Source organism: Zingiber officinale, chromosome 3B (genome assembly GCF_018446385.1).
Source record: "Zingiber officinale cultivar Zhangliang chromosome 3B, Zo_v1.1, whole genome shotgun sequence".
Classification (NCBI taxonomy): domain Eukaryota; kingdom Viridiplantae; phylum Streptophyta; class Magnoliopsida; order Zingiberales; family Zingiberaceae; genus Zingiber; species Zingiber officinale.
This window is the reverse complement of record NC_055991.1, coordinates 3,975,821-4,001,970: the sequence shown is the minus strand read 5'-3', so window position 1 is coordinate 4,001,970 and position 26,150 is coordinate 3,975,821. Positions and strand designations below refer to the sequence as shown.

General features: G+C 37.5%; 2 protein-coding genes across 7 annotated transcripts in view; one reads left to right on the top strand and one right to left on the bottom strand.

Annotated features, from left to right (window-relative positions):
- Nucleotides 1-6,892: 6,892 nt before the first annotated feature.
- On the bottom strand, nucleotides 6,893-7,470 carry LOC121967967 (protein FANTASTIC FOUR 2-like). Its single transcript, XM_042518497.1, has one exon. It carries the CDS (start codon nucleotides 7,468-7,470, stop codon nucleotides 6,961-6,963), a length of 510 nt encoding a protein of 169 aa, XP_042374431.1. The 3' UTR covers nucleotides 6,893-6,960.
- Nucleotides 7,471-10,711: 3,241 nt separating this feature from the next.
- LOC122055552 (guanine nucleotide exchange factor SPIKE 1-like) overlaps nucleotides 10,712-26,150 on the top strand; it is a 41,024-nt gene continuing 25,585 nt past the window's right edge. The window contains exons 1-17 of one of the 6 annotated variants that reach the window (XM_042617034.1): nucleotides 10,712-10,998; nucleotides 12,225-12,505; nucleotides 14,259-14,312; nucleotides 14,508-14,597; nucleotides 15,688-15,850; nucleotides 15,920-16,047; nucleotides 19,005-19,114; nucleotides 19,209-19,264; nucleotides 19,382-19,479; nucleotides 19,620-19,757; nucleotides 20,071-20,385; nucleotides 20,599-20,889; nucleotides 21,594-21,761; nucleotides 21,854-22,045; nucleotides 22,153-22,196; nucleotides 24,447-24,516; nucleotides 24,682-24,843. In XM_042617034.1, coding sequence (XP_042472968.1) covers nucleotides 14,511-14,597; nucleotides 15,688-15,850; nucleotides 15,920-16,047; nucleotides 19,005-19,114; nucleotides 19,209-19,264; nucleotides 19,382-19,479; nucleotides 19,620-19,757; nucleotides 20,071-20,385; nucleotides 20,599-20,889; nucleotides 21,594-21,761; nucleotides 21,854-22,045; nucleotides 22,153-22,196; nucleotides 24,447-24,516; nucleotides 24,682-24,843 — 2,022 coding nt within the window. In that variant the 5' untranslated portion in view covers nucleotides 10,712-10,998; nucleotides 12,225-12,505; nucleotides 14,259-14,312; nucleotides 14,508-14,510. Of the gene's footprint in view, nucleotides 10,999-12,224; nucleotides 12,506-14,258; nucleotides 14,313-14,507; nucleotides 14,598-15,687; nucleotides 15,851-15,919; nucleotides 16,051-19,004; nucleotides 19,115-19,208; nucleotides 19,265-19,381; nucleotides 19,480-19,619; nucleotides 19,758-20,070; nucleotides 20,386-20,598; nucleotides 20,890-21,593; nucleotides 21,762-21,853; nucleotides 22,046-22,152; nucleotides 22,197-24,446; nucleotides 24,517-24,681; nucleotides 24,844-26,150 lie in introns of all 6 variants that reach the window. The other 5 variants (XM_042617030.1, XM_042617036.1, XM_042617033.1 and 2 more) reach the window with 5 other exon arrangements.

The window sequence follows — 26,150 nt, the reverse complement described above, 5'->3', positions numbered from 1 at the left end:
AAGAACAGGGGACCCCTTTTCCGAGAATTCAACGTCACGTGGAGGTCAAAAGGTTATAAGGATTATCGGAGAAGGGTGGGCCGACCGGCCTACCAGAAAGGGTTGAACCGACCGGACGACCAGAAAAGGGTTGGACCAACCGGCCGACCGGAGTCTAACTGAAAGCAAAGGCACCCCAGCGGGAGTCGGGGTTTCGACGCTCATGTTGAACAAGGTCGTATGGCCGAGCGGGTGGCTCGCTTGGCCGAAGGCATCAAGTATTAATACTGCTAATAGTCCACGGAGCACACTACTGGGATTCTCCCGAGTGGACCGACCGGCCGGATGCTCAGCATGAGGTAAGAAGAGACAAAAGGACAAGGGAACATCTTCTAACAGCGGGCATGTTCGACGAGCAGGCCATACGCAGGATCTTATGACAGAGGGTTCCGCTGTCCCATCAAAGACGTGCTCGGACTGTAGCAGTATGATGTCAGGTAAGCTTTTCTGACAAGTCCATACTGAGGTATGGGTTGAGGACACGTATTAGCCTCGGTGTGTGTGCGTGAGCCCCTTCCCAGCTCTATATAAGGAGCCTCACACTTCGCCGGAGGTACGCACGCATTCTCTGATATTCGGAGCCACTTCTTTGCTGTCCACTTGCCTGACTTGAGCGTCGGAGGGTCGTCGCCGGGAACCCCTTCCCGGCCCGACTTTTTTACAGGTTCGCCGGAGCTCCATACGATCGGCTGGAGATCTACGTTAGCAACTAGGAGAGCAACACTTGCCCAGCGTCCGTTGATTCATCGATTCGGACAGGATCAGCGGCAACTAAGCTATAGCTAAATGACAACCTGGCTTTAATAAAGGTTGAGTTGGAGGCGTCCTAAATGGCTCTCAACAAGTACCAAGCGAAGGAACCCAGTCGGTTGGAGGTCTTCAAGGACAATTATCTCCTCTCTGACCCATTCAACGAGATGCTCACCAACCAGACTATTTGTCTCTTTAACTACGACATCGATAAGACCCTCCAGTAGTTGAAGGACGACGACTATCTCTCTTCGAAGTTGATCAACAAAATTATAAATAGGGAGAAGCTCATCGAGTAGCTCCCGGATGACATTCTCGACTATCACCCTCTCCAGATTTCTAAATAGCTTTTTGTACTCCCCTATGACACTTTGTAAAAAATTTCCAAGTGTCAATGAATATGCGCATGTTCGGTGGTTTTAAGCTTTTGCTATTCTAAGTGTCCTTCCGTGAACCCACTCAGCACTTTATAGCTATTCAGTTTCCCGTTCTATAATCTCGTAACCCTTCGCAAGTGTAGTTTGTGAAAATATCCAAAGTATGAATCATTGTGCTTTCATTCTTCTAAGTAATTATTTGCTAAGGCATATGGCTGATCCTGTCAGCTTAGGTCGAACGACTTGTTTGCCTATAAATTGCTCGCTTGGGTCTAGAGTCTTCAAGCGCGAGAGCAACACTAGCTTATAACTCGCCCATCTGGTCAAAAGTCCTTGACACACTCGGTCTGGACCTCATGACTAATTATCTTCTGGTGCGAGAGTAACGCTCACTTATAACTTGCCCAATCGGGTCGAGAGTCTTTGACAATTAGTAATTTTCATTCATTACTTCCTGCATTCATAGAATGGGCATTTTACTAGTTTGGCAAGATGTCCGTGAGCTTGTGTGTCACCCATGCGAATACATTATGATTCTGCCTTAGATAGGAGGTTCCTTCTTCCTTCTTGTCGTATACCAGTGCAGGAGGTTCCTCTATGATTACATTGACCTCAAGTCGCTGGGCGTTCCAAGCAGCTTTCAACTTAGTCTTGGCCATCTCGATGTAGCATCACCGAGCGGCCAACTAATCTCCCTTTACTTCTCCGACCGAGTTTTCAATGGAGAACTTGATCTTCTGACAAAATGTGGAGACGATCGCCATTCATTTAACGCTGGTCGACCCGGAATGATGTTGTAGGTGGATGGAGTGTCCACCACGATGAAATTTGTCATCCTGGTCCTCTTAAGTGACTCTTCTCCGAGAGATATGACTAGCCGAGCCTGGTCAATCAGCAATACTTCATTGTTGGTGAACCTGTATAAGGGAGTCGTCATGAGTTGTAACTCGCTCCGATCGATTTGGAGCTGATCGAATGACTTGTTGAAGATGATATTCATCAAGCTACCTATATTTACGAAAGTACGGTGAATATTGTAGTCAGCGATTAACTCTTAGATGATTAGGACGTCGTCATGAGGGACCTGATCCACTCCTAAGTCTCGAGGGTCGAAACTGATCTCTGACCCCACTGCTGCTGCTCTACTGCACCCGACGGTGAAGATTTCTAGGAGTTAGGCGTGCGACTTCTAGGCTCGATTGGAGTCGCCATTGATTGGGCCCCTTATGATAATTCTTATGTCACCCCGAGCGGTGTTGTGGTTGTTCTTCTCTTTCCAAGCTGAGGTTCGTGGCCAGTCCGCTAATGCTCTCCGACTTTACATCGGATGTCGATATTCTTCAACTGAGGGCCTTATCTCTTCTCGCCGTCCTCCTAATCGCCTATGATGGTGACGGTCAAGAGAGGGGTATCAGCGGTGAGATCTTGGTGAGGCCGCTCGTTGGGGTTTTGGCTTGAGACTGTAACAGTCTCTTGTGTTGTGCATCGCCACCCGATGAAACGAGTAGAAGAGCTAGTGTCGTCCATTGTTGTCTTTTGGTGGATCTTCCCTATTCGGCTTGTACATGCTGGACCTCGTGTGTACGGGGCTCTTATTGCATTATTCCCGCTCGAGATCCCTTTGGTAGTGGGTTTGAATGGGTCATTCGACATTCTGATACGGCTACTAGCTCGGGGACCAGTTCCCGCCTTCGAGCTGCCTAGACCTCCTCCACATTGATGTACTCGATAGCACATCCAAACAGATGACTGAAGTCTTAGTGGGCCTTTGGATGAGCGAGCAGAAGAACTTGCCCTCTAACAACCCTTGTGAGAATGAACTCACAAGGATCTCTGGCGTGGTTGAAGAGACTTCCATAGCTATATGGTTAAACCTCGTAATGTAGGCCCGCAGTGCCTCCTTGGGTCCCCCGGTTGATTGCGAACAGATTGACGTTCATCTTTTGATGGCGGCGACTGCTTGCGAAGTACTGTAAGAACGCTACTCGGAAGTCTTTAAAACTACATATAAAGTCGATCGGTAGTCGTCTAAACCACTTTAGGCCGATACAAAGAGCGTAGTGAGAAATACTCGACATTTAACCCCATAAGTATACCGATGGAGCGCGTAGTGTTGTCGAATTTGATGAGGTGATCCTCGGGGTCGGTCATCCCTGTGAATTCTCCGATTGTTAGCGGCGTGTAATGTCGCAGTAGTCGGTCGTTCAGAATCTCCTGAGAGATTTGCCTGTTTATCCGTTCAAGGGAGTCACCGAGCTTTGGTGCTTTACCCTTGCGCTCGTCCCGAGCGGGCACTTCCTCCGATGAGGATCCCTGAACCTATTCACTCAGCCTTATTTCTTTAAAAGGGTGCAGAATAACGCCTGATGATAAGGGGTTGGTGCATCCATTGCATCTCCGAATGTGCTAATCAACTTGTTGTTCGACCAATGAGCAATGACGTTTCCCGCTCAACCACTATGATCGGCCTATTGGCTTATCGCCGATGCTACAAGTTCATTCACTTGGTGACTGGCTATTACCTGTTGCTGCTCCAACATCTTAGTCGCCCGTGCTTATATCAGCATGCCCAACTCTTCTTGCGTCAACGTCATGGTGGTGAGTCATCCAACATCCTCCATCTTTGTGTTCAATTTCAGGTAAGTTTCCCACACACGACGCCAATATGATCCTGTCAAAAAATAGCGAAGATGACAAGCTGGAGATGTGGCTGCGTTGTTGACGCTGTGAAGACTCCATGTCGCACTGCAACACAAAAATGTCAGTACTGGACCGGGAAGAGGTTCCCGATGTTGGCCCTCCGATGCTCAAGTCAGTATTCGGTGATCTCAAGAAATGAAGAACTATAGTTATAAGATTTAGAAGATAAAGTTACGCATATCTTTCCCTGTAGCTGGAAACCCCCATTAATAGTGTCAACATGGTACCTGTGCATGCATCTCAAAGCGTAGACACATCTTCCTAAGTGTCTTAGGAAGAGACAGGTCAAAAAGTGTCCCTGACACTATTCTTTAAGCAGCTATGCAATCCTCTAATGTAACAATCTGGAAGCTTCTAAAGTTCGATTGCCTGCTAGGAATGCCCTGCTGTCAACGACACAAACTCCCAAAAGGATATGATAAGATACTTAATGGGGTTATACGCAACCGATAGGGGGTAGTCAGTTGGGCTGCTTCCGCTTGGCAGTGTCCTCAGGACCTGCCAACTCATCTCTTTCCTTGCTTCCTGACTGTCCGTAATTATCACGCTCTAACCGGACACAAAGTTCGGTCGGCGAGACCAGTTGCTGCTTATTTCTCTTTGTTATCGGAGGACCATTTTACTCGTCTGGAGGAGAACCCGACTTACTTGTCTACAAAGCTATTACCATCCGCTTGGCCGTAACCGACCCGCTCGGCCATACTAGGTCCACTCGGCCTTGCATGGTTCGCTCGGCTATAGCTACCCCGCTTAACTTTATCTTCCATGTCAGCCGGTTATTTCTTACTTTGACCTATCTTTGGTGGGACCTCCCATCATTACTGGATCATGTAGGTTCTATAATTGTGTGATTTTGAGGTAAAATTCAACAACTCTAAAATTATGTCGAATATTTAGTTATGATTATTTGAGTTATGATAATATTTGAAGATATTGCTTATGAATTTTCAAATTTAGATTTTTGGTCTAAAAATTTATTGTTGTGAATTTTGGAAAAATAATTCATTGCTTGCTATATTTGAGAATTATATTTATATCATTTTATATATTGAATTTAATATATTTATTTAATTGGTAGATTGATTCGTCTTGTTTTAACTCTTCTCGTTTCTATAACAATAACTTTTAACTATGAAATTTATTAAAATAGTTCTTCGTAACAAGATGAGGAATATTTGGCGCAAGTGAAGTTCTAGTGAGACTAGGCAAATCTAGTTGGGAACTAAGTTAAATCCAAGGTGAGTTAGCTGGGAGCTAAACACTTAGCATAAGTGAAGTCTTAGTGAGATTAGACAAACCTAGTTGGAAATTAGGTTAAGTTCAAGGTGGATTAGTTGGGAGCTAAACATTGGGCATGAGAGAAGTTATAGTTAGGAACTAGGTAAGGGAAAGTCCAAGTTAGTTAGGGTTGACTGAACACTTAGTAAAGAAGTTCTCACATGCCAATGTTGACTGTATGTCAGGCAACAGGAAGTCCTAACAAGTCATGGAAGGCTTTGGATTGGGTAATCAATTGGTTCAAAGCCAATTGATCATGTGGTTGATTGTGAGCCTTTCTTGTAAAACAAAAGGGTTCTAGACCGATTGGGTAATCGATCAAGAGCATCTCCAATCGATTGGATAATCGATTGAGAGAAGTATTTCGAGAAACAAAAGGGTTTTAGATTAATTGGGTAATCAATCAAGAGCATCTCCAATCGATTAGGTAGTCGATTGGGAGAAATCACGAATGAATAATAGCTTCCCAAATCGATTGGGTAATTGATTGGGAATGAGTTTTTTCGCGAACAGAAACTTTTTAATCGATTAGCTGATCGATTGAAAGCCTGCAGGGCAATTGGGAAAAGTGAAAAAGGGTTGTTACAAGGTTTGGACGGTTGGATTCAATCTGATTTGATGTGGTAATTGATTGGGATTAAGACCAATCGATTGAGAACCCTAAATCAACATGATATAAAGGGATTTCACGAAGAATTGAAACTCTCTCTTCTCTACCAGTTATTGAGACATTGAGGAAGAAGTACTGTTGTATTTCTAACCGATTAAAAGACTTTTCCAATCAACAAAATAATAAGTTAAGCTAGATCTTATTATAAAGTATTTACTTTCATTTTCGCTTGTATTCTTATTGTATTTCTCGTATTTGAGATTGTACGAGATTTTTCCGTCTCCAAACTGTTTCTGAGAATGAGTGTGTTTATAATGGAGTAGTGTGTACCATGTGAATCCTTAAATTAGTCATCTAAATGAGGTAAAGACCAAGTAAATTAGAGATGCTAACATTGTTAAACGAAGTTATTCACCTCTAGCTCTCAAAGTGTTCTAACATCTAAGTCTATGTTGAAGTGCGTTTCGGGATTTCTTTTATATCCGCACTAGCAATCTTCAGGAAATGCATGAGTTAGATCATTTGTTGACTGATGATTTAATCATCCACGATATTTGGTCGGAACAACGACGTTTTGCAATTGGTTAGAAGTGATTCAAAAGAGAAACTAATAGCAAAGCCAAACGATCTAACTTCTCCTCGCTTATTAGATTCACTGAAAGCTTTGAAAACTAGTACTTTTATTTTATAAAGTTTCTTCAAACAACAAGTCACAATTTTGACTGCACTCAAAGTTATGAAAACAGAATAAGAAAAATATCAATCAAGAAAAGTGATCGATTCTCGATATAAAGGAATCCCCTTTACAGTCTTTCATCACTTACTTTTTTCCCCACTGTCCACTTGCTTCTGCCTTTTATCAGGATTCTGTGCTCTTTCCGCCGGCAAAATCTGGAATGTGTGCCAAAATCTTCAACGAGTGTATGTGTATCCCACCACTCGTGATCGGCGATCGAAGGATCTAAAAAGCTTAAAAGCTGACTCTGTTTATCAAGATTGAAGAGCCAAGCTACTGATGATTGGCTCAAGCTTAATTGGCTTGGGAAAGTCCTTGACGTATCATCAAATTATAATTTTTGGTTGAATAAGATCAACTTTGAGTTGATTTAATTTGTTGTCAAGATCAAAACTTTCTTCGTATATCACTATTTTTGTGCTTTATTTTGAGCAAATCATTCACCTCTGGAAAGATTAATTAAAGGTATATCATATAATTGGCGATGTCTCTTCCACTGCTTCCTCTACCGTTGTCTCTTCTTGCTCTTCATGTTCTTCACCTCCTTTGGCGCTGGCCTCGTCCGGCAAGACAAGATGCAGCTTGAGGCGCCCTTCTCCGCGCGACGCGTGCAGGAGTTCTTGAGTGGGAACGGTGACCTTCCTCAGAACGAGCCTCCCGTCCTCCCTGCAAGACTTGAAGTAGATCCACGAGTTGCCGCTCCTCCTCGCCGAGGATATTGGCGGGGGAGGGAACACTCTAGTTCTCGCTCTCGCGGCGGGGCAATTCTTGTACTCGTGTGCAGTAACCTCGGTTTTAGGCTTCTCCCTGGAGTTAAGCCCGCTGCCACTCTCTTCCAGTTCCTTCGTCGTCAGGCGATCGACGTTGTCGGAGCTCTCGGAGCCAAGCCTGGCGGTGCAGCGCGGGAGCTCCCCCGGGAAGTGGAGCTCCCCAAAGATCTCGGTGAAGCCGGCGGCTTCCTCTAGTGGTTTCGTGGGCATGATCTGGTTCCACGGAGACAGGGACTCGATGAGCGTGGGGTTCTTGGCCTGGAATTCTCAAATAACGCCCAAGCCTCCAGCAAGAGCTGAAGAAGAAGAAGAAGAAGAAGAAGAAGAAGAATTATTGAGGAAAGGTGCTGTGAGGTCTGAAGAGAGCGTGGCGAGTGGAAGTTATAAATAAATGATTCTTCTGCGTGGCTAAATAATGGAGCGAGGGGGTGAATGGTGGAATTTTCGGCATTTCGTTTTCATGATGGCGACCAAATAAATGATTCTTCTGCAGTGTTTTTGCACAGATGAGTTTCCATTGGCTACTGTAATTGAGCATAATCCATGATTCATTAGACTAGCAGCCGCTCAAGCAGCCATGGACAGAACAGGACTGCACCCTACCCCGTCCCAAACTCCCAATCTCAGTCTCAATACAGACTTTGACTCTATTTCCATCTCAATCAGAGTTACGCACCATCTAGAAGCCGCATTACTTGACTCGGCTACAACCTCTAAAGCCTCAGTTTTAAATCTTGACACCATCTACCTAGCTCGGCCGTAGTCTCATATCCCGACATTTTTTATTTGGTTCGCTCTCCATGTCTCAGTCTTAATCCCGACACTATCTAAGTCTCAGTCGTAAATATCTTCCATGTCTCAATCTCAAATTTCGACATCATCTATCTGGATCGGACTTAGTCACCGACGCCCTTTAGGCCTTAGTTTCATATCTCGACATCATTTACCAGGCTCGGCCTAAGTCATAAATATTCTCCATAACTCAGTCTCATATTTAGAGGGTGTTTGGTTGATGAGTTTGGGAATGAAGGAATGGAATGATGATAAAAGATAATGTTTGGATTGTGGATTTGGGAATAATAATTTGGGAATGATTTCTAGATTTATTGAATCAACAAAACCCATATAATTATGTGAGTTTCATTCACATTCTTATTCCCATTCTACTTTATTATCAAACCTATATTTATAGTCATTCTCATCATTTAATCAAACATCACATTAGACTTCGTCTACGTTGAAAACCACTTCACAATAACTCAATTTCTAATCTCCCCATCCTCATATGCAGCCCATGTCAAACATGGCTTGCTTACAAGTACATGAGGGGCAGCATAATCTCCTCATCGTTGAGATCGTTCCTCTACGAATATCTCAAAGCGCGTGATATTGGGTGAATGGAGAGATTGTTATGAGATTGTTAAAGATGATTGTGTAGATGTCATCCTTCAGACGCGTGACACTTAGTGAATGGAAAGACAATTAATGATGGTTGAATTTGATATCCTCAAGGGCACATACAGATGATGGCTAGGGAATATGCAATGGATACGCGAAGATCCTTTTTGGACAGTAATAAAAAACAATGGAAAAAGCCAGTACAAGGGATCCCGAATTCTAAACTCTACTTAACTCTACCAGATTCTATCCTTATCCTCGCTCTTCTTCTTCCAATTTATTAGGTCTGTCGGGATCTCTCAGCATCAATCTGTTCGTTAATTGATGATTTGACCGAACATAAACTATCAACTATCAACGGTCAAGAAAAAACGGTGTATTAGAGTTCTATTTTAAAATTGGTAAACAAAAGCAAAATTTAAAAAACGGAGTTATTTGGTTGAAGCACTGGCAAACCAGCTTTCTTTACAAACGACACACCCACAGATTTCATGCTGTTCGAGGAGGCATCAGGTGGAGGAGCTTACTATAATGCAGAGGACTGACCTTGGCTTCTGTCCTTAATTTGTTTTTTTTTATCGCTGAAGACAGAGGTTATGGATTTGCGTGGAAATTGTCCATAAATCTAACATTATTTCATTTTGTCTTCCATGAAGACTGCACCTCGTGGTTCCAAACGATAAGAATATGAGTATTTATATCAATAGGTATTGAGGTCGATTTTTAGTGATGAGTATTTTTCTGTATAGCTGATAATACATTAATACTGAAGTGTTTAAAATAAACAGTAGCATCTTTTACTCCAAGGACAAACTTTTTTTTTTCTTTCCTTGTAAGCAATCTCAAAAATACATGTCTGTTATGCTGGCTATTCTCGACGAATCCACCATGGGAGAACAACTGGATAGGATTGGGGTGTTTAAGGTAGAGTTGGATTGAAGAAAAGACTAGCTTGAGGTGCATGCTGGAACGACAGATCGATCAATCATGGCTTCCATCCTTGCGAAATCTTCTTTCTTCTTTTTCTTACTTGGCTGGATTTCACTTTGGCTTGGAACAAAGAAAAAGAATGAACAGTTTAGAGTAGATTTGAAGGTTTTTACAGATAGAGAAGACAAAATTAAAAGAGAAAGGATAATTTACAATTGTTACAGATTTTCACTGGATGTGTGCGTCTAAGGGACACATAACCACGTGGTCAACTGCCTCTTAGTTGCGCACGTTTAACACGATAGCAAAAGACGAATACGTCCGTCCTAAACATCTTCATCAATTCATCCCAGCATCAATATAAAAAAGAACACACACATAGTATAATACTGCACTAATTAATTCCTTCTTCTTCTGTAAAAACATAATAAATATTATTGACTAAAGGATGCATTTAAAGTTATCAAATTTTTAAAGACATTAAGTGGGCGTTTGGTTTGTGTTTTTCATGCTGTTTTCTGTTTTCATTTTATGAGATAATGGAAAACGCATTTGGTTTGTGTTTTCCATGTTCATTTTTAAAAAAATGAGAGAGCGTTTTCTAAAAAAAAATAGAAAACATGAAAAAATCATTTTCTAAAAAACGAAAAATGCACGTTTTTCAAAAAATAAAAATGAAGACAAACCAAACTCACCTTAATTTTCTGATTTTTTAAAAGTCATATTTATTTCTATTTTACCATCCTCATTAACCACTATGATATTGAGTTCAAAGAATACTACTGTTACATTTAAAAAATGAATATTATTGTAGTGTTGCATACATCCTAAAATTAGTATAAAGTTAGATGCATTTTAAGAATTTTATCTTTCATCCATTACTGTAAATATTAATAATTTATAATATTAATAAAACATAATAAATATTTAATTATTTTAAAATAGAAATAAACATTATTTAAATAAACTTCTGTTAGGAATAATGTTTATAAATTTAAATTACAAATACTATTTTTTTTTTAAAATTTTGTTTGCATTTTCTGTTTTTCCCTCATTTTCATATTGTTAAATAAAACATATTAATAATGCAGTGATTTTTAAGTCTCCTAAGTTCGACCGTGTTGCTCGCTCACATCACAGCTCACTCCCTACTAGTAGACAATTATTACTGTTATTTTGACAGTACCACTGCTCTCTTGCTTTCGCTGCGCAATCTCTCTTCCCCTTTTCTCTGCTCGCATTGCTCTCCGGCTGGCTCCGTCGCGTCGATTTGTAACCCTCGGCCTCGCTTGGCTGCTCCTCGGTTCCGGAGCTCTCGCGGCTGGAAAACTTCCCTCTCTTTTGCTTTGTCTCGTTTCTGCTGATGTTCTTATCCACCGGATGCTAACGGCGGCGGAGGAAACCTTCAAGGTATGTGCGTGCGTTTCTCTTTTAAAGCAAAGACATCTTTGGTTTCCGCTTCGGTCCTCACTGGTTTTGACAGATCTGGTTAGGGATACAATAGATCTGCCTTTCCTGCTTTCCTCCTCTGGGTCCGTCATAGTAAGGTTTATTTCGCTCTTACGGATTCAATGGTACAATATTCAATATTGCATTATCGTTGCTGTCAAAATGACGGTGTAGCACTTGGTTTGTACATTTCTTTAGAAGCCGAAGCATTTTAAATCGCTTCATATTGTTGTTCGTTACGCCATTTGGTAGGACTTGTTGATATATAATGTGGTTCATGGCATTGGGATAATTCCTATTGCATCTCATTGAAGAATGAGGATCAACGTCCTGATTTATCCACCCTGCTCAACGAGGAATTTGTTAAAAAATTTGAATGGGGTTAGTGGGGCGACACTAGGGCCACCACACTGTACACTGGATACCATGCTCTGATAGTATCACTGGTTGCATGCATAGCAATCTGCATGCGTAGCAATCCGGTCGAAATATAACCATATGGTGACCTTGTTGTTCAACATCCCCTCCCAAATAGACTGGACCTCCTTGTGAGCTACATACTCCAAGCACCCCCTTTGCGATCCTCATTTGGGAGATCCTTTTCTCTGTGAGCACCCCCCCAAGATCTCTCTCACATGAGGTCTGTGATACCTTCCTCCATTGATCAATTGACCTTCCTCTCCATTGATCTAGATGAGTCCTTTCTTACTCTATTGTTCTGTTTCATGAGCTAGAAGATATATAAGCAAAAATATTGCCTTTTCCCTATCTGTGACTCTCTGAGCATCAGACAAAGTCTTCTTTCGATCTATACATCCTCCCGGGCGGGATCCAGCAGTAGCTCCGCAAGCCAACATAGATAATGTGGAGACATTGCCTTTTCCTATTTGTGAGCTTCATGAAGCGTTCCTTCTCTTGATCTCAGTAGCCTCTCTTGTCTGATATTGCAGTGACTCTTATCCAAGCTTCTTCCTTCACTGGTCTGGAGTAGGTGAGTAATTTTTCATCGAGAGTTTTCCCCTGTTTCCTTTCTTTTACTCACCAAACAGCCATTATATTTTCTTCTTAGCCAGTGTGCATCTCTCATTTATTGGTTGCAAGGTGTAATATTTTTGATCTAAGATTGACAGTCCTCTCCATTTGAGTATATAATTTTTCTTCTTGTGTGTGTTTTTGTTTGTGCACAGGCGTTTCTTACCTTTTAGGTTGTTTTGAGGGTGTTTACTCATGGTTTGTAGCCTTGTGCTATCCCTTCTCAATTTGAGGCACAATTGCAAAGATATCTCAATTCCCCTCTTCTCTTGCTGAACTTTTCTCTTCAAGGCTGACTCTCTAGAGCAAGATCTATTAGTCATGCACAAGGGTGAGCTTGACAATCGATCATTGTCCACATCTTTATGATGTGAGAGTAGATAAAGATCCAAAATTTTTTAAAGGTGCCTTGTTGCAGTCAAAGAGTGATGAATTGGTAACTCTTCATTCATATTGCTGTTCTTTCTTGTTTCTTTAAGAACAACATTGTGCATGATTAAACTGTTAGGGGTGTAACTTGTTTTTCGTTTAAAAAGTTGTCCTATTTTTCTAAATAGGTGTTAGAAAGAGAATTTAAAATAATGGGAGGTAAACCCTGAATTAATCAGAAACTAAATCATGTGAAAGAATAGTTGGTGAACTGTTTCAATCTATCTTGATGCATTAAGGTTATAATGTGAAATGGATATAATAGACGTTAAATTTGAGAGGGTCTATTTTCAAAAGTTGCTTAAATATTTCTCTCTTCATGGTTTCTTTTGATACTAATTTATGTTTCATTTTAAACTATCTTGCTTCACCTTTCATATTGAATCAAGGTTGATAATTCTTCTGGATGCCATAGTGCTTGTATAAATCGACTTTTCATGAAAGATTATTGTTTGACTTGATAAACAATGAAATTGTTAGAAAATAAATGTGGAAACAGAAACCTAAAAGCTAAGCCATGTGATTTAGGATTTTGGCCCATAAGCATGTTGGGTCTTTGGAGTTTGGCCCATTGACATATTCTTGGTGGAGTTTGGCCCATAAGCATGTGGTCGGGTTTTGGCACATATGAAGTGAGGACTTCAATCCTTTTATATATATAGCATATGTGGAGGTATATATGATACACTTTTGATTGGTGGATATGACCAAGGTTTAAAATTTCGACCCGTGTTGAGGTTTTGGTCTTGGATCGGAACGATACGGTTTTGGTTCCGTATCGCGTTGTGCCGATATAATTTTGGTATTTTTAAAATATAAAATATATTAATTAAAAAATAAAATATCTAATATAAATATTTAAAAAATAAGCAAAATAAATAATATAAAAAATAATCTTTAAAAAAAGAAAAAGATATGAAAATAGATAAATAAATAAATAAAAATTTTATTATAAATTTTAAATTAAAATAAATGAAATATAAAATTAATTAGATAATTTTATTAGGGTTTAATAAAGTCTCTTTAGATTATCTCCATCATAGTTAGGAGTTGATTATAATTAACCTAAGTTTAATTTAAAAAAAATTGAAATCCGACACCACTCCTGAGCTCGTGCGACTTCGGCCTTGCTGTGGGCCAGGGGATAGCATGACTCCTCGAGCATGACCGCGGTGATCGTGCGACCCCTCTGCAGCAGCCGTAGGGTCGCACGATGCCTCCACGGCGACAGCGGAAGGGTTATGCAACCTCTCTGCTGCTGTTGTGGGGTCGAGCGACCCCTCTGCTGCGGCCACAGGGTCGCGCAACACATCGCAGCTGTCGTGGGTCTGATGCCGAGGTCGTGCTGGTGCAGGTCGCCGGGCGGAACGAGATGTTTCACCTGTTTCGACCGTCTTGGCACGACACTTTAAACCATGGATATGACTATAGTGTTTTACCTAATACAAGATATATAATTGGTGATAATTTGAAGCTAATGGTTGGTGATAACTTAAAATTGATAACTAGTGATCGTTTGAAGCTGATAATTGATGTCTTAAAGCTTGATAATCGGTGATAACTTAAAGTGGATTAATTGTTGATAACTTGAAGATTGGTAATTGTTGATATCTTAAAATTGTTTTTCAACTTAAGGCTTCTTAATCTTAATTGATAATATTTTTGGAGAATTTCAATTCATGCATTATTAGCCAATGTGCAAATTTTTACTCATTTCCTATATTGTTTTTCTTTCTTCTTTCTTTTTATTCCTATTACAGGTTGGTTAACGAGTTGGCTGCACCTTTGGGTGCAATTTCTTGTTAGTGGTTAAGGTATGTTTTTTGTAGTTAAATTTGTTTGCTCTCACATTACTTCAGATGACACATCTTGCAAAGTCTGCCTTCTGGTGGATCAAACTAGAGTGGGGTGTGACATTGATGGTGTAGAATTTTATGTTTGATTTTGTTTATTGGTTGACATTTTTCTATTTGATTTTTGGTCATGATATCTATTAGAAACTTTTCCAGATAATGGAAGATTACACATCAAGCAGTGGTTATCGGTTTAGAAGGATACAACACCAACTGTGTGCTTCTAATCCAGAGTTCGAACCATTGGTTTGTCTGATCTTTTTATTGTATTCATTTAATTATTTTCTGATAGAAGCTTCTGGGATTCTAGCATTCAACACATTCAGAACTAAACTGTTTAATTCAGTACCATAATACTGTTTTCATATTTATTTTGTATGAAGGCTTATTTGTGTCAGTTTGTTTTTTTTATCTTGATGGATGAAAGATTCTAATTGATGAGTACAAATATTGAACGACCTTGATTATTTATAAATTTCTTTAAAAGAGTTAAGGTAGTTTATATGCAAGTCTATCTCATATCTATTTTCTACATAGTTATAGTGGTCCATCCTTGCATGACTTAATTGTGCCAAAAATCAAGTGACATAATTGCACTTTGAAAATTCATGTAGACTTATTGAATACTTATCATTTTTTAGGTTTCATTGCTCTAAATAACCAAGATTACCTGGCATAATGATACTCTAAAGCTTATTTGTAGCACACTCTATTGCAAAAGTATAATAAAGAATTATGACATACAACATGTGTGATGGCATAGATCGAATTGTGATAACCAAGTTACTATTTGTATTGCAAGTTGATGCCGCTTCGTTCTAGATGTTGTTATAGCCAAGACAATCAACACACTATACGGTTCTCCTGATAGTCAACTTGTTGATATATTTACCATTTACCAAGTTATTTAGAAGGATTGCATTTATGTTTTTATGTAGCAACCTGGGAATTATGGATATTCATACTCCAACTTAGGGAATGTTAAAAATGATGAATTTAGTCTCAATCAGTTGCTGAAGTGTTTTTTGGTTCAGGTATATTTTAGACACGGGTTGTCATAACTAGTTTAATCAATAGTTCAATGCTATAAAAACCATAATATTATCTTTGTGTTACTTGTAAATTTTTTTTTAATCACATACCAGCAATCTGTGTGTGCCAACCTACAATTTTGAAATTCAAAGTTTAGTTTTAGGTATCTGCCAGTTCTTGTTACAAATTAAATTTTTAATCCTGAACTGTAGTGATAAACTTGAAGTTTCCATACATTCTTTTTTTGTTTGTATCACCATCCTGTTGTCATTTGAGAAATAAACTTTTCTTTCTTTGCTTTCAGCTAAATGAAAATATGGATCAATGGCCACACCTTAACGAGTTGATTCAGTGCTACAAAGCTGATTGGCTGGTGGATGAAAACAAGTACGGACGCTATGAAAGTATTGCACCACCCTCTTTTCCAAATCAAATATATGAAGGGCCTGATACTGATATGGAAACTGGTACGTGACATGTTTGTTAACAAAATAAGTTTGCCAATCCTCATTTGCAGTGATTTTATCCTTCTTCAGAGATGCGCCTTGCCAGTGAAAGGATTTCTAAGAATGAAGATGCTAGTTATGATGATGTCCCCAGTACTTCAGGGAGACAAATGTCTGAAATCAGCTTACATAAGTCATCCTTCAATTGTCAGGACATGGTGGTACCTTCTGAATGCTTGACTTAGATCTATGTTTAAATAAACATATTCCATTTCTCTATGGAGAAGATGTTTTTGTATTATCTTCTTCTTAATTGATAATTATCGATGTTAATGGATGAAAGTGTTAGCTAAATGCTGGTTTAAAGAGATTTGACACCTTAATGTTTACCACATTGATTAATTCCTTTTGTAGCCTAAATAGGTTTTTAAAATAATCTAGCTTGAATTTCTAAAAACAATGCATCTAGCTATAAGTTTGTAATAACCATATGTAGTCGGAAGGCATTTTAAATTGATACTCCTTCCTACATGAATCCAACTTATATGTAGTTGGAAACAGGACATGAACTTGTTATGATGAGCGATGAACACCATAGATGTCAAAATCAGGATTGGCTTTGAGATTGGATAGTTAAAGCAGGCTGATTGTGGTTGTGTAATATAGGATTAATGAAACAAAATTGGTTGAAGTGATAAAAAGGTAGCTTGGTGCACGAAGCTCCCACCAATGCGGGGTCGTGTGGAAGGGTTGGACCACATTTATCTATTGTATGCAACTTCATTGATGCGCCAAGGCTCCCCTTCAAAATTGGTGAAAGTGATAAAAAAAGGCAGCCCGGTGCACGAAGCTCCCGCCATGCGGATCCCGGGGAAGGACGCAACCTTATCTTATTTTTTTGCAAGAGGCTGTTTTTAGGATTCAAACCCGTGACTTTTAGATCACAAAGCAACAACTTTACAATTGCACCAAGGCTCCCCAGTGGAAGTGATAATAAAATAAAATAATTCTATACATAAGGTAACAAATGATGTTGACGCAACACCAAAAGTGAAATCACAAACTATAGAAAAATTTATCCGAAATTGATGAAGTGAAGAGATTAATTTTATCAAGAAGAGATAACAAACCTCATACAAAAAATTATTAACCTCACACCTCGCACAAAGTTTATTAAAGAAGAAATTTTATTAATTGGAGCTTCAATATATACACAATTATACTTTTGTTGACTTATTATCAACTAAACTAGGAAAGAGACCACTGATTGTGAATCACGATAATCCCAATAAAATCTTACATAACCAAAAGAACTCATACTATGCTAAAGATATGCATTGAACTCTAATCAAATTCAAAGATACAACTTCAACACTTAAATTAGGATAATCACCAAAGTCAATTATAAATTTAAAATTTTAATTAAAATAATTCCCATTTTGCATTATTCTCCCCTATCGAGGAGAGCTTGTCTCTAGATAAGTTGTTGGCTATTCTTTTTAGGATGTCGTTTTCAAGCATAGAGAATAATTGCTTTACTAACTTTGTTTAGTAATATTTTTTCATTGGGCATTCCTTTCAATGAGTAAAAAATTGATGTACTTTGCTTCTCTTTTTTTTTCTCACTTTATCTTATTCCTTTTTAGTCGCCTTTTCCCTTGAATAAACAACATCTAAGTTTATTATCCGGCAAAAGTTTATTATAGGGTGAGAATATTATCTCTGTCTTTGTTGAAATCATGGTATGTGAATGTGGTAATGGCGAGTATGGGTCCACATAACTTTGTGACAAAGTTAATTTGAATCTCTCAACAAATTTGCATTTTCCTCTATTTTAAAATTGAATTTGTGTTTAAATAAATTGACAAAATAAATAAACAAACATTATAATTAATCTTCCTCACAATATAGTTAAATAAATAGATATGAAGGATAGGAATACATCTAAATGAGATGTAATGAGGAAATTCAATTCATAAATGGGATATAAAAATTAAAAAAAAATTAATTATCAACGGATATGACTCTCATATGCAAAGTGGTGCTATGCGTTTAGTAGATATAGCGAATAAAGAAGCTAATTTAGTTGAAAGACATTAAGGTCATGGGTAATTATAGAAGGAATCATGTGATTTGTAAATTTTTAATTTGATATGTTCTATTAGTAGTTCAATATGTTTGGTTTGCTTTGTTTCCTCTTTTGGCTTCTTTGGACAACATGAATGAGATATGGTTTAAAAACCTAAGTCATGGTCAGTATTGCGTCACTTGGTCTCAAAGTTTGCATTGTTGTAAATTACACTTCCTCATATTACAAAAGACCAGAGAGTTTCTCATAGGGCTATAATGAACCAAATGTACGCGAGCAAATTTGGTGTTTGACTTGGTAAGAACTTGTATATGTTCGTTCAATATACACAAGATCAATTAAATAAACAAGCTTGAACAATTCTTTAAACTTAAATGAACAAACTTGGATACATATGCGTTTAACTTGTTAACCTTCAAGAACAGAAGTTGTGACTTGTTTGTGAACTATGTCCACCAACAAAGTTTATGAACAATGTTCTTCTGCAAAACTCTTATCAAACTTGTAAATAAACAATGAAGCTCTCAGAACAAACAATCAAGCTTGCAATATTAAGCTCACTAACCAACCAATTAAGCTTAAAAATGTAAAAGTTTCAAACAAACTCAAATTGAAAGCTCAATAACATTTAAATGAACCAAGAAACCAAGTCAAGCTTGAACAACCGTTTCAATGACAAGTTTCATTTTAGACTCAGCTCGGCTCGGCTCTGTTAGCTTATCAAACCAGCTTGGACAACACAAAGCTTGGCTCGTTTACAGCCCTAGTTTCTCATGTTGTGTCCTAGTGCATTAGTTGCTAGTAAATTAGAAATAGCCAAAGCGAACAATTATTTTGTTACAGTGTAACATGGTTCGTTGTGTTTTTTTGTTTTAGCATTTTTTCCTCCAATGATTGGACCTTTTAACTTTCACATATCGTGTCACCCAAGACTTCCATCTTTTTATTGTATCTCCTTGAAGTGACATTGGCCACTAATGCCTTTTTTATGTTTCTTGATTTACCTTTTTTTATTGGTTTTGCTAATCTTGTGTATGATTTTCCATCTAGCATTGCTAGTCATCACTATCTTCACTTGTTTTCCAGCATTTTGGTGAGTGTCCACTCCCACCTTATGAACCAGCTTTTGACTGGGAAAATGAAAGATCACTAATAGTTGGTCAAAGGACTCCTGAAACTCTACCAACCCATACCAGGTTCACATTTAGAATGTATCAAAATTAGAAAATCTGCAATAATGTTTCTCATTTTTTGGCCATTGTTTTGCTAAATCTGTGCTGTTGATCTCAGTGGATTGAAGATAACTGTGAAGGTGCTGTCATTATCATTCCAAGTTGGACTAATTGGTAAGTGCATCTTGTTGATGGGTTCCTTATGCCAATGTACATATGTACTTATTGAGCCCATCTCCAGTCCTTAGTCCATTTATGTTGATTACTGATCCTTGGGGATTTTTTTTGCAGAGCCTTTTTATGGCACAATTTGTTTATATAACAGAGACAGGAAAGAAAAATTGTCTGAGGACTTCCACTTCCGTGTTTTGCCAACTGAAGGACAGGATGTAAGATGTGCTTGTTTAATTTGATGTGTGGTTAAGTGAAGTCATAAATGAATATTTGTTGCTATTTCTTTTTTCTGATTATGACAATGGTTCATTTTTTCTGAAAAGAATATTTTCTTTTGCTAAAATTCTTTTTGTAGGTTAACACTTCTTTGTTACATCGTGCTGTTTTCTCCTTGGATGCCCCCTCAGCGTCAATTTGCCTGCTTATTCAACTTGAGAGGACAGCTACTGAGGAAGGAGGAGTTACAACTTCTGTTTATTCTCGTAAGGAACCTGTAAGTTGAAATTTGAAAATTGTTATATGGTGTTTTTTCATAGATTTTGAAGGCAATTGAAATAGGTACACACTTCTCTCTACTGTGTTAAAATTGATCTTCTATAGTTGTTTTCTTTTTTGTTTTTTATTAGGCATTGAAATTTCTAAAATTGTCATTCACAAACCATAACAAAATTTAGACTAGTGCTGCCACTGCTAAATTTCAGTTTTCTCACATTGCTAATTATTCTTCAGCTTTATTAAGGACTCTGGCACATGTGTGATATGAAGAATTTTGAATACTTTAACTTGTAAGCTACCTCATATGCTAGGTTCATATGGCTGAGAGAGAAAAGCAGAAACTCCAAGTTTGGTCAAGGATCATGCCTTGCCGACAATCATTTGCATGGACGATATTTCCATTGTTTGAAAGCAACAATGTTGCTGCCGCTGGTGGTGCTGTATCTCCTAGCAGTCCTCTTACTCCCAATGTATCTGGCCCAACCCCTGTAGATACTTTTGCTGAACATGTTTCAAAAATCACTTTGGATGGCAAACAAGCTCAATATTCAAGTGGAAGCTCTGTTATTGTGGAGATATCAAATTTAAACAAAGTCAAAGAGAGTTATACAGAGGACTTACTTCTGGTGATTTGTCTGCATAAACTCTTGATAATTTTAGTTATCTTTTTCTGGTACATATAATGATGCCTTATTAGGTGTTTATGCTGCTGATAAAAGGAAAATAAACAATATCCGTCTGTATATGCTGGATGGATTCAGATGTTGATCTATGATTATTAACTTGTTTCAATGAAAGCTCCTGACTTTAGTTTTTCTTGCCGTTTTTGTATATTTTAGGATCCTAAAAGAAAAGTACACAAGCCTGTTAAAGGTGTGTTGAAATTGGAGGTTGAAAAACTTCATACATCACTCATTGATGTGGACAATATTTCTGACGGTGGAAGCATAATCAATGACTCAAATGATGCCGGTGATCGTTTTATTGAAACTTCTTTAGGAAAGCATCATAGCAATGGTCCTGATATCCCCAGGAGTGGTAGTTTGAAGTTCATTGGCATTAATCGAAAGGATATTTGTAGGAATGTGTCAATTCCAGCTGGAGAAGATCATCCTGATTTTAGTGATCATGTAAGTAGTATCTTGTCTGCTATTTATCAGTATTCAATCTGTAATCTTGCTTTAACACATCCTGAAGTTCAGCAGATTTGTCTATTCACTTTACTTAAAAGCATAATGTTTCTAAATTGGAGGTGCTACTTTGCTAGTATTGTTTTCATATTTTCTTTACAAAACATTACTCTTCCTGATTCTTAAAGCTTCTCTGTGCCATCTCTTGAATTTTATCTGAAGGTATAGTGAACATTCTCTATTGGAGATTCTGGTGGTTCTCTTAGGTAAAAAATACTCTTTATAAGGTTTTTCTTTCACGGATATGTAGTAATTTATAGGAAGTGCATTTTAGTTATTTCAAGCTGTAAGCTTATTATAGCTGTTTTGCATGTTTGTTTGTTTGTTTGTTATTTTTTTCTGTCACAGTTTGTTATTTTGGAAAATTAAATTAAATTAGCTACTACTTCTGTTTGCTAGATATTATTTAGCAGAACAATATATCATTAATTTCTTTTAAAATGTTCTCTTGTATCCTTGCTAGGCAAATTGTGCAAAGCTGTATCTGTTTAGTTACCTCTCTCTTATCAGAACATGCGAAAGTTTTGTTGATAAGGAACATACACCATTAATTACACCATTTTGTTTTTAGGCTGCTAAATTTTTGATCTTTATAGCTAATGATTTTATTGAGATGACATTAAATGTACACTTGTGCGTGACAGTTTCAAGCTTTTGATTTTCGGAGGATGACTAGAAGCGAGCCGTTCTCGCAACTTTTCCATTGTCTTTATGTTTATCCTTTAACTGTTAGCTTGGGTCGTAAAAGAAATTTGTTCATAAGGATAGAAATGCGAAAGGATGATGCTGACATCCAAAAGCAGCCATTAGAGGTTTGTGTTAATGAGAAGTGGTTAAGTTCTTGTTTATCACTTTCACTTTAGAATTCTTCATTCTGTGGAGTTTCTGGTTGTTGGTTGCTCAGGCTGTATTTCCAAAGGAACAAGGTCAAACTCTTGAAAAGTATGCTCATACACAAATTGCAGTTGGAGCTAGAATGGCGTGCTACCATGATGAAGTTAAACTTTGCCTCCCTGCTATTTTGACACCCCAGCACCATCTCTTGTTTACTTTTTTTCATGTTGATCTTCTGATGAAACTTGAAGCTCCCAAGCCTGTAAGTACTAATCATGCTTCTGATTAGTTTCATAGGTGGATTTTGTATTTCTGTTAAATCACACGTGGAACATTCTTCCCATTATTAACTGATAGTTCAATATGTAGGTGATTATTGGTTATGCTGCACTTCCTTTGACTTCCCACATTCAGTAAGTGCTGCATGTCTCAATATGATGTCTTTTATAGATTTCCGATCTTAACTTTGCTTTAAGCTAAATTAATCCTATTTATTTATTTATTTTCTTTTGAAATGGTCATACAATATATTTTTCCAATAACCTCAACTTTCTTTTATCTTTTAGATTTCTCTTGAGCTTTCTCTTTTTATGGTTTCCTGGAAGGAAGGCTTTGAACTTTTTTTGGGGAAAGGTAAATGTTTTATGAATGTCTCAAGAGAGTACCACTAAGAGCCTATAATAAAGAGCATACAATCACTATAAGTCCACAAGTCGATACATGTATCTTTACTAGTCTATCGCTAAGACACATCTTCCCTATTGTATCACTGATGTTTGTGTCAAGTGACTCAAAGTCACTAAGTGTAAAGGTATATCTATAACAAGCATTTGATTGTAGATCTCGGTATAAATATTCTTCTTGCATATACAATCATTTTAAAAGCCTATTTCCGTTTTTTACATTTGCAAAATTTTAATTATTTATTCTCTGGTGTTTTATAGCTGTCACATTGGATAGGAGTAGGACTGCTATCCTTTACATTAGTCATTATCTTGTATTTTAGTTGTGAGGGAGTTATACTTGCAAGCATTATCTAGTATTCTAGTTGTGAGGGAGTTATACTTGCAGGTTTATGGAAGCCTGCAGTGAAAACCATATACAATATAGTGAATGTACATTTTCATGAATTTAAGCGCCATGTCTAGGCATTTGTCTTGAACATGAGAAACATAATTATGCCTCACTATATTAATTTTTTACTTCGATATAATGCATCGTCATAAATGACAAAGTATACTCACTCTGACAAACTATAATTTGTGATAAATACTGATCAAACACAATCTCAAGAGTAGTTCTTGCACTCAGCTTTCCATTGCCCAGTTGGTGATGTTCTTTTTTAATAACAAAACTGTAGGATGAACAATCCTCTTGATAGTAATCCATCGTGGTCTTAAACATAAACACACAGGATGGATTCAATGCTGTCTGACATATCAAAGTATAAACTTTCCAGCTGTGACAAGCAAAAAGAAATTAAATAAAAGAAATAGTTAGAAAAGATTAATTAAAGAGAGTAATGGGAAGTGACCATGAAGTTGTTCATGTTTATTATCTTTTGCCAACAATAGAAATATATAAATTGGTACCTATTTCCTAACGGTTTGAGCTTTGGGATTAATAGTTAGCCAATTAACTTTAATAGGTATCAGAGAGAGAGAGAGAGAGAGAGGAGATTCAGATCCCACCTGTTTCAAAAAAAAAAAAAAAAATCTAATCAACTATCGTGAGGCTGAGGACAATCAAAATTAAGTTCCCCACCCACATATGAAGACGAGTGCTAACCATATAAGTATATAAATTAGTCCCTTTATAGTAAACAATTAAAATGCTCAAACTATGATGTTTGCTGATACACAAAATTCTTTTAATCTGAAAAAATGAAAAGCTTCTAAGGATCCTTGTTTTGGTTCTATGCTTATTTGTGTTAAACCCAATACCATCCGAATCTAGTCCAAATTGCTAAGACTTACGTGAAGGACCGACCTCATGGTAATAACTAACAGAATGAAGAGTAACAGGGTGGAGTTTCTACATCCTTTGACATGGCTTATTTTAACACCTAGCATGTTTAAGTCTTCATAGTTTTATTCTATTTGATGTGTTACAGACATTACGGCAGCCAAAATTGTGAGTTTGATTGTAAATAGAAATGACTAGCCTGACAATTTTTGCTGATTTCTTATGAATACCGATGATGAATAACATGTGGTGTCTTGATTGTGCTCAGCTTACCACAATCTCATCATGTTGAATTGGGTTAATCTGATTGTGGATGCCTTTGCTGAATGAATTAAGTGTCTAGTCATAACTAAATAATTTCTTAATAAATGCCTAACAATTATGTGATGGGTAGATGGTGTAAATACCTAAATCATCTTACTTGATCAGACATCCTCATTCATTTAGCTATATACATGATTCAACATGAAGAAAGATACTAAGATGGTTTGACGGTATTTAAGGCCAGAAATTCATGAATTTTTATGTTGTGCAATCTGTGTTATCAATTCACTTTGTTATCTTGGTCATCTTGAAAGAGTGAGCTATATCAAGTATCACTTAATTTTTATTTTTGCGTTCTGGTAACATGATTGCGTTCCCTTAATTGCAATAATACATGTTTCTTGGTTTAAAAATTCCTTTTTCACCCATTTTAGGCTGCTGTCTGACGTATCTTTGCCTATTTTGAGAGAGCTGGTTCCTCATTATCTCCAAGATAATAGCAAGGTATACTTTTTCCTCATTTTACATTGCTGAAATATTCCAGCTAAAAAATGTATTGTAGTGCTATTTTAGCATTTCAACTTTAATAGAGTTGCCTTTGAGTTTTCATTCTGAAAATTTCATAGTTTGAACTTATGGCCTTTTTCTCTGGGATTTTTTTTTTCTCAGGAGAGACTGCACTTTCTAGAGGATGGAAAAAATGTCTTCAAATTACGCTTGAGGTTGTGCTCTTATTTGATCCCTGTCAATGAGCGAATCCGTGATTTTTTTCTTGAGTATGACCGGCATAATCTCCGAACAAGTCCACCTTGGGGATCAGAACTTCTTGAGGTACATTCTTGCACTTAGAGATTTGTTTTGGCTCCGTAACTTTTCCAAATGGGAATTAAATTTTGCATCTATATTTAATTTATTATGAATGCCAATTTTCACTCATACTTTCAAGGCTCATTGCATTTTTCCCCTGAATCAAAATTCCAATAGGGTTCTGTCCTGCTTACTTAAATCCATCTTGCTGATTTATGGTTAGTTTTTCTCGATTATTTTGAACTTAGTTTTGATAGTGGATCAGTTGTTTCTTCTATATTCGTTTGCTATTTTTTGGGAGTGTGCCAATCAATTGGTTTTATCTGAGGAGCAAGGAGAATGGAAAGTAACAAAATAGGCCGTCAAGTCATAACTCATAAGAGAGCCAGGCAATTTGATTCATGTCATTGACAGAGTTAGTGGTTCCTGTTTTCATTTATCATTTTGTCATATATTACTGACGACAGTAAATCAAACTTAAACATATTATGACTAAACTTGGTTAGATACAGTTATAGATTGTTCTCGACACAATTCAGTAATTTGAACACTTTTGAGATGCAAATTCCAACCTTCCTATTTCATAAGTATGGCCCAAAACAAACTTGAGAGGAACAGCATAATACACAAGGCTGCTCACTGTGGAATGTGTAGACGGTTGAAGTGCATCTTCACTTGGTAGTGGAGAGGCTGTTTCTAGAAGAAAAAAATTTAAAAATTTCGTGTAAGTAGAAACAAATTTGAAAATGTAATAATAACTCATATATAGTTAGAAATCAGAAAAACATAAAGCATTCAGTATAAATTTATCATTATATTGGTATTCAGAAATTTATTTTTGATTAATCTAAGACTCAACTATATTTTTTACTGCATTGTACATAAGTGTACTCCAAACTGATTTCATAAATAATCTGACATACGCTGCAGGCGTTGACTTTCTTTTGATTAGGGCTAGATGGTCACTAATGTCTAATTTATTTTGTTAAGGGTAATTCAGGTAATTTATTAGAGTTTCTCACCCATGGCAGTCTCTTTTACCCGTGTTTATTTATCAATATAAAATTACACTTTAAGCCTTTTATTTAATACATTGTATTTATATTTTAGGTACGTACCACTCTCCTCAATGTTGATTCAAAGATATTATCCATTTGTTAAAAGATGTATACAATTCTAGAACTTCTTAAGAACGTGGTTAACAAATCGGTCCCCCTTTTCCGATCGGCCGTTTGACCTTTGACCTCCACGTGGCGTTGACTCCCCTCAAAGAGGGTCCCACGTCTGTACCGCCGGATCATATACAATTCTAGAGCTTCTTAGAACGTGGT

Excerpts from the sequence above, each read along its gene's own strand:
- LOC121967967 (XM_042518497.1), bottom strand. The coding sequence starts at position 7,470 with ATGCCCACGAAACCACTAGAGGAAGCCGCCGGCTTCACCGAGATCTTT.